The 12,855-nt window shown below is 38.3% G+C and overlaps 1 protein-coding gene across 5 annotated transcripts in view; it reads right to left on the minus strand.

Moving 5' to 3' along the window:
* The window catches only part of BTRC (beta-transducin repeat containing E3 ubiquitin protein ligase), a 213,284-nt gene that overhangs the window by 20,219 nt on the left and 180,210 nt on the right, over positions 1 to 12,855 (minus strand). For all 5 annotated transcript variants that reach the window (XM_066355951.1, XM_066355950.1, XM_066355949.1 and 2 more), the window contains 4 exons: positions 8,821 to 9,007; positions 3,498 to 3,594; positions 2,364 to 2,501; positions 1,818 to 1,936 (listed from right to left, as the gene is read on the minus strand). In XM_066355951.1, coding sequence (XP_066212048.1) covers positions 1,818 to 1,936; positions 2,364 to 2,501; positions 3,498 to 3,594; positions 8,821 to 9,007 — 541 coding nt within the window. The remainder of the gene's footprint in view (positions 1 to 1,817; positions 1,937 to 2,363; positions 2,502 to 3,497; positions 3,595 to 8,820; positions 9,008 to 12,855) is intronic.

Consider the following 12,855-nt stretch of genomic DNA (forward strand, 5'->3'; position numbering starts at 1 on the left):
AGTGGATAAAGCGTCGACCTGGAATGCTGAGGTCGCCAGTTCAAAACCCTGGGCTTGCCTGGTCAAGGCACATATGGGAGTTGATACTTCCTGCTCCTCTCCCTGTTCTCTCTCTATCTCTCCCTCTCTCCCTCTCTCTCTCTCTTGCTCCCCTCTCTCTAATAAAAATGAATAAATAAAATCTAAAAAAAAAAAGTAAATAAATAAAAAATTAAAAAAAAAAACTGGGACTATGATTAATAACAGTACCATTAGTGTCCTATGGATGGCCCTCAAGAACTACAACTAATATAAGACAAGAAGCTTCTGTAATAGACTGATTTAGTACTATGGACTTAAGCTCGATGACTCTGGATTTTAGATTTTACCACATAGATCAAGACCCAACATTACCTAGACCAGGGGTCCCCAAACTTTTTACACAGGGGGCCAGTTCACTGTCCCTCAGACTGTTGGAGGGCTGTACTATAAAAAAAAACTATGAACAAATCCCTATGCACACTGCACATATCTTATTTTAAAGTAAAAAAACAAAACGGGAACAAATACAATATTTAAAACAAAGAACAAGTAAATTTAAATCAACAAACTAATCAGTATTTCAACGGGAACTATGCTCCTCTCACAGACCACCAATGAAAGAGGTGCCCCTTCCAGAAGTTCGGTGGGGGCCGGATAAATGGCCTCAGGGGGCCGCATGCGGTCCGCGGGCCGTAGTTTGGGGACCCCTGACCTAGACCCTAAGTTTGAGGCTCTACTTCCATGCTTTGAATGGGGTTGGGAACAAGAATAGCCACCCACTGTAAATATGGGCTTCACAGCAGAATATGGACCCTTGGATAGTTTTAGAATTTTGTGTGATGAAATACAGAATTTGACTTTATTTTTGTATATTTACTTTGGTTTTTATAACATTTTATTTCCTTTCCCAGAAAATAATTTTTCCTCTTATCCCATAGATGATGTTAGCCTCTACAATATTTCAGCTTCCTTGAGGCACCCCACATACACCAATAAATGTTAAATGTCGAAAACTAAAAGAACTGAGTTTGCTATGCCTGTAAGTCAAAAGACAAGAAACAAGAACAGCCTTTTCTATTCACAGAGGATAACTGAGAATGGTAAGCATTTACCTTCAGAGAATCTAACAATGCAGTTAACTGTTTCTTTCCCCTTTTTTTAAAAAGTTACTTTTGATGTATTAAGTTTGCTAAATCCTTTAGCTTCAGGCAAAATTCCTAACAGAGATTTCCAGCAGTGCTTCTGGTACCCTGAACTCAAGCTACACTGGACTCCAGCAGCATAATGGCTGTGTCATCAAATCACTAATGCCTCTGGAAATTGAAGGCCCCTCCCTGAGTGAAGCTTGCAATTAAAAACTGCAGGGACAGCAGGGGAGGGCCTGGCAGAGAGAGCATCGCTCACCTGTACACATTTTAAAGGTGATAACGCATGCCTGCACTACAGTTATAACCACCCGAAAGGAAGGCTTCATTCCATTCATATTATTCCCTCGTGAGCTGGTTTTTGTAAGGAAGGCAAGGTTTACCAAGCGTCTATAATGGATAATTTTCACAAACTGAAATAGGATGTCGTTTCTTAAATGTACAAAAATGTAAATTTACCTTAATCATTCCTACTTCAACTTTTCTAGTTCTAGACTGACACAATAATGGAGAAAGCTGATGGTTTATTCTTTTTTAATTATGAAGTTTCAGAATGGTGTACATGCAAATATATACAGAATTACTATCTATGACAAAGCACAGAGCGGATCTGATATTTCAGAGTTCAAAAGATTGTTTGAAATTTTCTACCTGACTGTGGAATCCGATGATCCAGTTATGATCACCCTCTCGTCATACTGGAGACACAGGACAGAACCCGTGTGGCCTGTGAGAATTCGCTTGCATTCCAATGTGCTTTTATCCCAGATCTAGGATGGCAAACAAGATCCTTTTGATCACTGTGATAATGGGGTGCTGTAGAGACTTGCTGGCTCTATTATGTCTTTGAATCCCCTAAAGAATCAAAGCCCAGAGTAGTGTGGAATGCATTTTTTTCTTTAGGTATAGCTAAGCACCCATATATGTGGCTTCAGTACTAATGCAGACTTTATCCTTTTCATTACGGAATAGGGGTAGCCTATAATTATGTGAAGGCCAAGAGTAAGAGCTCATTCAGTGCACTTCAAGAAGAGAATTTAGCAATCCATTTGTTTGCTCTTCTTGGTTTTGGGACTAAAAACAATCTAAAATGCTCACTTACTTCCTGGAAATAACAGAATTTATGCTTCGGATTGTTTTATGGACGTGGTCACTCTTGCTTCTACAGCTACCTTCTCACAAGTGAAGAAACCTCACCTTGATAGTGTTGTCTCGAAGGCCGCTCACTATCTTCTGATCATCATACTGTAAACAGTAAACTCCTTTGCTTGTTTCACTTCGGCAGTGGATTCTCTGTAAACTATGTCTTCCGCATCTCCAATTAGATTCTATTGTCTGAGAAGAAGAAATGGTAAAGAGGCAGTAATTAGGAAAGGACCAGAACTGACTCTTACCTGACTTTCATGGCAACCAAGGACAAATGCTCAATGTTTCACTTCACTCTATTGGCTACAAAGAACTTAGGGCAAACTAAAACTATGTTTGTAGAAAGCCACTGTTTAAAATTATAAAACTTCTTCCATTTGTAAAGTAATTAAACATTCACTCTCTAGAACTCTCCTGTATATAACTCACTCAATTAAATAATATACCCGGTGGAAAGAGACTGCTCACCATTAGAGGACAAGCTATGAACCACAAGACCTTTTTTTTTTTTTTTACAGAGAGAGGGATAGATAGGGACAGACAGATAGGAATAGAGAGAGATGAGAAGCATGAATCATTAGTTTTTTGTTGCAACACCTTAGTTGTTCATTGATTGCTTTCTCATATGTGCCTTGACCATGGGCCTTCGGCAGACCAAGTAACCCCTTGCTCGAGCCAGCGACCTTGGGTCCAACCTGGCGAGCTTTGCTCAAACCAGATGAGCCTATACTCAAGCTGGCGACCTTGGGGTCTCAAACCTGGGTCCTCCGCATCCCAGTCCTACGCTCTATCTACTGCGCCACCGCCTGGTCAGGCAAACCACAAGACCTTACGTGCTTAGCGCTGTTCCTATACATGTGGTGGCCATTTCTACCAGTGTCCTTTAATGGAGGCTCAATTCAGAAGATATATGAATATCAGGTTGAGTGTAACTTTAGCAGTCTCACTGATGTTATATGAAGATATCACAGTCTCTCATTTATCTATCAGCAAACAACTTTTAAACACAAATTTTTGCTTGGCAATTTACCATACTTAACCTACTCTATTCTCATACAAAGAAACTGATTTTTAACCCACATCAATAAACCTTAACGGCTTTGCTATAATAATGCTGTTACTAAAGAACACTGATGATTCTCTAGTACCTGGCAAATACCCAGATATGCATAGATTCTTACTTACCTCAATGTCTTGTATAATTTTAGGATAAAGTGCTCTATAAAAAGAGTTGGGAGGAGCATTCCCATCAGGAGGCTTGTTTTTGAATAAATACTGTCCCCTACAAAAAAAAATATTTCCCAATAAAAATCATAATATTATGAATTCACAAGGAGCTTCATATTTCTCCAGAGTGTTTTCATAGTTATCATTCCACACAGTCCCCATAACTAGCCTAGAGAGGCATGAAGTTAAGTCTGAACTCAGGAATACCACCCCAAAGAAGTAACTTTATAGGCTCAAAGAAACTGGGCCAACATTGATTGCTTTTGGGTAAAACATGATGATTTCCAGTGTAAAATCAGAGTATCAGGTCTTCATGAATATTAAAATGCCATAGGTAAATGAAATGTGTAAAATCAGAATTCACCTACAGGTGGTCGTTAGGTTACGACATAGTTCCATTCCTACAACAGTGATGTAACTCGAATTTTGGTGTAAGTCGAAACACACCCTAGTCTAAGTCACTTATGTATCCTCACACAGTTGTAAAATCATAATCTAGAACATAAAAATACAACTAAGCCACAGAAAATGGAAAAGAACAAAAAAAGAACATAAATACACTGTATTGTACACAACTGCATATTCTTCCACTACACCCACCCAAAATAGTTCACCCATGTAGTCCGTAAATACGATGCTAATAGTGTTAGCCGAAACACTCATGCCTCAATTTTTAAAGTTTTTATGGGAGCGAGCATTGTAAACTAAAATGTTATATGTCGAGACTGTTGTAACCTGAGGTTCCCCTGTATTGGTTTATTAGACTCTAGATAGATTAATTAATTAGCCTTATATTTTGAAAATTTAATTTGTGATGAAACAACAAACGACTACATTTGTGTGTGTGTGTGTGAGTGTATGTGTGTGTGACGGAGACAGACAGGAAGGGAGAGAGATAAGCATCAATTCTTCATCGTGGAATCTGAGTTGTTCATTGATTGCTTTCTCACATGTGCCTTGACTTGACGGGGGGGGGGGCACTATAGCAGAGCATGTGACCCCTTGCTCAAGCCAGTGACCATGGGATCATGTCTATGATCCTGTGATCAAGCTGGTGAGCCCGCACTTAAGCCGGCAAACTGAGGTTTTGAACCTGGGTCCTCTGCATCCCAGTTCAATGCTCTATCCACAGTGCTACAGTGCTACCACCTGGTCAGGAGAAACTACTACATTTGAACTAGATATACACCCCACAGTCTTTTTTTCACTGAGTATGTGCTTAGTCAGTGGAGTTTAGTTAGTATCATGGGCAGCAGGAATGCCTCTCTCGTGAAGAACACTTTTTTTGTTTTCATTTATGTGGGTTAAGATGTGTTGGAGACCCAAGCACCCAGGCTGCTGGTGATCAGTGTAGCTATGCTTCAAAAAGAGCAATTCAGTTCATCTGTACAGAAATCAAAGGGGTCATAGGAGTGTTCAGAAGCAGGTATGGAAGATGAAATGCCTAAAAGCCTAAAAGCACCGTGCTGTCAAAGTGTAAGGCATGAAATTGACTTTCACAGGTGTGTTCCTGGCTAAGTGCATACATACAAGCATTTTAGTGCCTTTCCTTGATTCCAGTGAGCAACATTTGTTAGCATCTCCTTCCTTATGACAGCACATCTTTGGAATAGTCATATCCCAAGCTAGATCTTTGCTACAAAAAAAAAATCAGTAAATGGCAATCACTTCCTGCTGGGTAAAAAATTTAATTCCTTATCCTGAAGTTAAGAATCCACCAAACACGGTGTGGAAGCTAGTAAAGCCCACTATGGGTGTACTAACTGCTGTTCTCATTGGCACCGTGCCTTGCAAAGTGGTGATAGGCAGAAATGCCTCTGAGTGTAATCCTGGCACCAGAGAAATCATGTTTTCTCTGGGCCAGTCATCCACTCCTCCCTCTATAGCTCCATTACAATATAATTAATTGTTCGATGTCTCTAGGAGCGCTTTCCCCCTGCCCTCTTCCTATTATACACCTTGAAAATTAGTTGAGAAAATTTCCTATCAGGAAGGTAAGGTAGTTGCTGGCTCTGACTTCTGTGTTAATATGGAAAGGGAAATCTGCAATGGAGAAGCTAAAATAATAGTTTTTTAAAAGGAACAAATAGGAGCAAGCAATAGGATACACCAAGAAAAGGGCAAACAAGATACACTGAAATAATTCCGGCTTAAAGGTACTCTTCTCTAAACAATCTTATTCTAGAAACACATGCAGACAAAGAATAGGGTTTGAATGAAGAGATTCTAAATCTGGTTAATAATTATAATTTAATAATTTCAACTCCAACATCCTTTAATGAAGTAGGAATCACTATATTAATTTTACAGATAAAGAAACCAAATGTCAGGAGGTTAAGTAACTTGCCCAAAGTCACATAGTTAGTGAGTAGAGCTGAGATTTGAATCTAAATCTGACTTCAGATCCCTACTGTGAACTACTTTACTGTCTCTCAATGCCCACCATTCCTCAGATTCCTGTCATCCTTCTAATCCCTGGCAATTAGATACAGGCACCCCAGAATTTTCTTTATAATTAATAAAACTATGTCTACATCACAAGGAAGAAGAAATCATATAAACCAGTGTTTTCCACCTTTTACACCTAAGGACCGGTGAAAACAGGAGAATTATTTCAGGGACCACTAAGGCAGAAATCACCCCTGAGCATAAACAAATTTGACTAAGATCATTGGGTCTGTAATCTTCATACAGCATCAGTGTGATTACCTCTTTCGCTGACCTGCAGGAAATTTCTCGCAGACCAGTCTGCAGACTGGTGGCTGAAAAACACTGATAGAAACCTTTGATCTCATTTTCTACTGTAGTTACCATGGCTTGCTAAAGTAGCTGAATTTCTTCAAATCAAAGGTGCTACAAGAAAGGGTGGGTAGGCATTGAAAACTGGCTCCTCAGTCTGTAGCTATGTTGTAAGTCAAAGCCTTTTATGATGGAAGCTCTTTGACCACAGGAACCACTTCTATATGAACAGTATCACTGAGAGTGTGAGTACATGATAAATGCTCAATATTAAATACAGAATGTTATCATAAAATGTGATCTGCTGATTAAGAAAACGGACTTTTCCCAAGTTGTCTTTTATTATACTTTGCAGAGTTACCATTATCACTGAGCAGAGAAAGCAATTTCAGTATTATTCAAGAGAGAAAATGTCAGAGTTCATGTTAAATTCAACGAAATATTCATTATAACAGTAAAGTAGAAGTGAAATCCAAAGCTTTCTTAGCAAACTATATTTACTTATTTTTGTTTGGAGGAAATGAATGAAACTATCAAGGACAGCATCTGCGGGAAGATATAAGAGAAAGACCTTACTGATATAGTGGCTCAGTAACATATTTATTGAAAGAATAAAATGAAAAACTGACCACAGACTAAATTTTTTTAAGCGGGGAGAGGATACTAACAAAGGAAGAAATGCAACATGTAAAAGTAGCAGCAGCCACAGAAAGTCAAGGTGACACTGGAAGAGGTCTTCATGGAGTGGACAAATATTTGTAGTTTCATGGGGCTATATCAAACCAAGATGATAAATGTTGTCAAAGACAAAGGAATATAGTCAGAACTCTGAAGGATACTCAAAAGAGCAGGAAAGGGAATGAACCTAATGGCAATTTCAGGTCAGGAGTTATTTGGAGGAGAGTCTCTTTTCTTTTTTTTCCCCCTGAGGGGTAGAGAAATATTCCTAGTGGCCTAAAATCTTCCAATGTAAGCAACTGCTGCTCCATTTCTAAGGCTGGAATTGGCATGCTTAACAAAATTATGGATTTTCAATATCATATGACTTATACTACTTTGCTTTTTTATACTTTATTTCTATAGTATGAAATAAGTTAAGAAAGATAAGATTTCTATTTTTCTGTACAGTGAAATAAGTGAGGATAAGAAAAAACATATTTGGGAAGGAGAACTAATATGCTTGCATTTATGCAAGTTTTGTATAGCCAAAGAATTGCTTCCTTTAACTGAATCTGAGAGAAATCTTAGTTTTTCTAATAGCTAGAAGCCAGAAATCTCTTGAAGCACTAGGTACAATATTTACAGGTCATTTTGTTTATTATATATTAATTAATTTCAAAGATAAAAGAAAGAAGGGAAGCCAACTATATTTTTATAGTTGCTAAGAAAATTACTAAGAAAAGCTTAACAAGTCTTTTCTAATTTTTTTTTTTTTAGATTTTATTTATTCATTTTTGAGAGGAGAGGAGAGAGAAGGAGAGAGAGAGAGAAGGGGGAGGAGGAGCAGGAAGCATCAACTCCCATTATGTGCCTTGACCAGGCAAGTCCAGGGTTGACTGGCGACCTCAGCATTCCAGGCTGACACTTCATGCGCCACCACAGGTCAGGCCAAGCTTAGCAGTTTTTAACTGTTTTGTATCTATCTATGATCTAAGATAAACAACTGATCAAATTAACTGCTCAGGATGACATTAAACACACATGTGCCTGCTGGTACATATCTATCAACTAAAATACTTATTATAATGTCACCTTTATCTTATTAAAATATTCACACCTTTCTTAGAGTGACATTCAGGAGACATCCTCTGACAGCACATTTTTTCCCCCAAATTCTGTATTTCAGTAAAAAACATCTTACAGAAGTTCTAACATGAGATCATTACGTTAGGAAAACAACAACAAAACTGGTGAAGTCTCAGGCTGCTAACTATATAATGCATTAAGGGATTCAAGATCAAGTAGTGAAATCTTGAGAAAATATGAAGAGTCTTATTAAGAAAGAACTATTTATACCAAATTCCATTTTTCATTTTTCCGATGCTCTAGTTCTTGTTCTAGTTGGGCATAAAGATAATTTTGATTATAAAGGGGATAAAACACCACAGGCATGGGCTAAAGGCAAGGAATCTTCTGAAGGAGAAAACAATCATTTGGTCTGGGGACTGTTTTAGAGGAAAGTTGGATCCGATGGCTTCTGTATGAGTCAAAGTCATTTCCTTGCCTTATAAACTACCCTTCAGCCCCTTTTCAGGATGCTGTTTCTTCCCAGAAACAGAATGATTTAAATGGGAGGGTTGATCAGTTTTTCATTATTTTTTTGCAAAGCAGTATTAACACACTATTATATAGTCATTTATGTGTGATTGGTCAGAAGAAAAACTGCTGAGTACATGAGCAACTTTTTACATTTTTTGCTATAAACCAGCAAAATCACTGTTTTAAATGAGAAACGGTCTCACTGGTTCCCAACAATATTCCGATGACTGAACGGCCAGGTCCTGAGGCTTTATGATGACAGTAAGAAAGTCAAAAGGCTCACCACCCTCTTCGTTCTGCCAGGCCTCTCCACAGAGAATCTGTCCTGACCATTCTCTCGATGAGCTTTTTCCATAACATGCCATCAGATGTCACTCGGTACCATTCCTTGCACACAAGTTCAGCAGCACATAGTGATTTGGCATCCAGGTATGACAGGATGTTCTCAGCAATGTGATCCAAACCTCGAGCTTTCCGTTAGGGGAGGAGGCAAAGAAGAATACAGGTGGTGATATAATATAATTTTTTACCTAAGGTTCTTTAAAACATAACAGCATTTATTCTGCTACGAAGGCACAACACTGTCTCTAGTGTGGTCCAGTTTCTTTTTCAAACAAGAGACTTGGGTCAAATGAGTGTCGATAATTTTTCCATAAGGTTACAGAAATGAACAGTATGTTCTTCCTTTAGATAAGGAAGTTAAAGCTAACATCCAGCAACCCCCCCAAGACATTAAAAATAAAAAGGATGCCAGAAAACAATTCACATCTATCTGTATGGATTTCGGCACTAGGGGATGTTCTATGGATGGCATCTCAAACTCTGTGATTCAGACCCCCCCAAAACTCTATATTAGGTCCATTTCTCATTCTGTTTCTATTACTGCTGCAGTTCTAAAGCTGTTCAGTGAAAGAAATATCCTTTAAATGTACTGGGGGAGAGGCACTAAGTCAGAATGTGCTGGGTTATGGAATTTGGGGCATGCAGAAAGGAGAGAAGAAGGAAATACAGATTGGTATAGGAACATCCCGAGAGGAAATACAAGAGAGAGGTATATTTAAGTTCAAGGATGAGTTTAATTTCAGATGTTTTAAAAAAACTATATTTGAGAATAGTTGCTGCTATAAAACCTAAATGACAGTTGACTAAAAAAAAAAAAAAAAAAAAAAAAAAAAAAAAAATCCCAGACCAATAGATAACTTGGTTACAATTTCAGAGACTATTCTGTCAGATGTACAGAGAAAAACAGTAGAAGCTGATCTTGGGCAGTGTAAACTAGATGGGCTCCCCAATTAAAATTCTCTATCACTCAAATCTGTACTGAGGCCTCAGAGGAATAGATCCTATAAAGTAGGATGATCGCACTAATAAACCTTTTGGCTGCTGTTCTAATTCACAAGTGAGACAAAAACATTCCAAGTTATTTCTCTCTACAGGCTATGTATAAAAGGTTTGCTAAAGACTTAAATAGTGCAGAAGTACTCCTTCAAACTTCAACTTCCTTAGGCACAAACATAACAAACAGAAAAGAATACTACATTTCCTTTTGTGCCTTTCCCTGGAATCATACAAAGACACACTTGGATGCCATTAGCAACAATCCAAATGTGTTTAAACATTATTCTAATTATAAAGACTGCATAGATATCAGTCACATTTTTCAGCAGATTTAGAAAAGAAGGCATTAAATGGATCTTGTTTGGCTGGCATCACATATTCATATTTAAGCATAAGCAGATGGAGGCATCCATCACCTCATTCTTATTAAAATAATATAATTATAAGCCAATTAAAAATATAATAATTAGTTCTTCATGCAAAATATAGTAATGGTACAATTTCTGCATCTTTATCCTGAACTTTCTATACTATCAGAAGTTTCTAAAATCCATTCCTGTGCTTTTAATGGCTGCCATCAAATTGCTCCTGATCTTCCATAATGTCCCTATAATAAGTCTTTGGAAGTAATTTTACCTAACATTGAAACAAACCCATTACCTTAATGGATTACAGGCATTTTTGAAGTAGTTTAGTTTACTAAATGTAGTCAGGTAGTGTAGGTTTTTAAGTTAGAAGGGCCATAAAGCATTAGACTGATGAGTTAATATCTTATAAAGTGGTCAGCAGATACACACCAGGGATCAGTATTAGACAAAGGGATACACCAGTCTAATCAACTCCTCTTCAATTCTTAGTGGTATATGCTTGAGATAGTAACATGTCTCAGTGAGCGGGAGAGCAGTAATGAGGTACACACAGGTTGCTCGCACAAAGAAAACTGTTTGCTTGTGGCTAAAACAAAATCCAATGAGTGAAGAGGGGGCAGAAATCTATTCTGTTTAACAAAAGATACAGGTACAAATTCAGCTTTAAAATGGTTATTTCTAAGTTATTCACAGGCATTTCTTTTGTTCTAAAGGGTAACTTAAATTGCAGTTTTGGAAAAACAAAATTTTTTAAAAGCTACAATTGGCAAAGATTAAGCAAAGTGTTAATAAGCAATTTTGGGGAGGGTATAAGTTGGCATAGTTTTTCTTAGAGGATAGTTTGGCACATGAAATAAAAGCCTTAAAATGTTCATAATTCTTTAATATAGGAATCTCACTTCTGGTATTTTTCCCTAGGATGCCCAAAAGATTAATGAATAAGAACTACATCACAGAACAGTTTATAATAGGAAAAACATTTTAAACTACTTAAACGTTCAATGAGATTAAATAATACCTGTATATGCTTCAACCATCACAAAGAATACAAAAAAATCTATAAAAACATGTTTTCAAAGAACAAATACTTAGGAAACTACATAAGAGAAAATACATTAAGAAAAATGTTACACTTAAAATCCCAGCTTTAGAAGCGCGTGCGTGCACACACACACACACACACACACACACACACACACACACACAGAAAAAACAAGAAGACTACCTGCCAAAATATTAATAGCACATTAGTGGTTCTCTCTGAATGGTGGGACTCTGGGAAATTTTATATTTTAAACTTTTGTGAATTTTCTAAATTTCCTATAACATAAAATCTACAATCAGGAAACAACTGAAAAAAACTAAGATATGCTATTTTTGAAATTCACTTATCCTTGTACTATTATTTTTGTATTTTTTGTATTTTTCTGAAGCTGGAAACGGGGAGGCAGTCAGGCAGACTCCCGCATGCGTCTGACCGGGATCCACCCAGCATGCCCACCAGGGGGCGTTGCTCTGCTGCAACCAGAGCCATTCTAGTGCCGGAGGCAGAGGCCACAGAGCCATCCTCAGCTCCCGGGCCAACCTTGCTCCAATGGAGCCCCGGCTGTGGGAGGGGAAGAGAGAGACAGAGAGGAAGGAGAGGGGGAGGGGTGGAGAAGCAGATGGGTGCCTCTCCTGTGTGCCCTGGCCAGGAATCGAACCCGGGACTCCTGCAAGCCAGGCTGACGCTCTACCACTGAGCCAACCGTCCAGGGCCTATTTTTTCCTTTCTAAGAAAGCTTTTTTTTTTTTGTATTTTTCCGAAGTTAGAAGCAAGGAGGGCAGTCAGACTCCCGCATGTCCCAGACTGTGATCCACTTGGCATGCCCACCAGGGGGCAATGCTCTGCCCAGCTGGGGCGTTGCTCCATTGAGGCTGGAGCCATTCTAGCACCTGAGGCAGAGGCCATAGAGGTCCTCAGCGCCGGGGCCAACTTTGTTCCAATGGAACCTTGGCTGTGCCAGAGGGAAAGAGAGAGAGATAGAGAGAAAGGAGGGGGGGTGGAGAAGCAGATGGGCTTCTCCTGTGTGCCCTGACTGGAATTGAACCTGGGACTTCCACACGCCGGGCCGATGCTATACAGCTGAGCTAACCGGCTAGGGCTACCTTTTTAAAAAAGCTTTTTACACAGATGAGAACCTTGTATTTTCCTGAGATAGGATTTCCCTCAAATACTGATGCCTACAGCATAATCAAGCATTCTGTAAAACTATCCTCATCAAACACTCCGTAAAACTATAGCACCCTCCAAAAAAATGATTTTAAGTTTGTATGTGTGTGCATATATGGATACTTAAGTTTCTTCTTTTATATATATGTTTAAGTATTTGTATTTAAAAACATATATATTTTATAGTTGACAATGGCTATTTGGTTACTGTGAGAAATGATTGTAAAGCTTAGATTTACACTATTAAATGTCACAAGGCTCTTGAGATACCCTTCTTTCTAAAATACTCAAAAATGTTTCATATTCATTTATACAATTTAAATATGCTGTTGATAAATTCCCAGAGAAATCCAAAGCCAAGTATATAAAGTTAACATATCTTGAAACTAAGACACATCTC

This window comes from Saccopteryx leptura, chromosome 13, assembly GCF_036850995.1.
Source record: "Saccopteryx leptura isolate mSacLep1 chromosome 13, mSacLep1_pri_phased_curated, whole genome shotgun sequence".
Taxonomy (NCBI): Eukaryota; Metazoa; Chordata; class Mammalia; order Chiroptera; family Emballonuridae; genus Saccopteryx; species Saccopteryx leptura.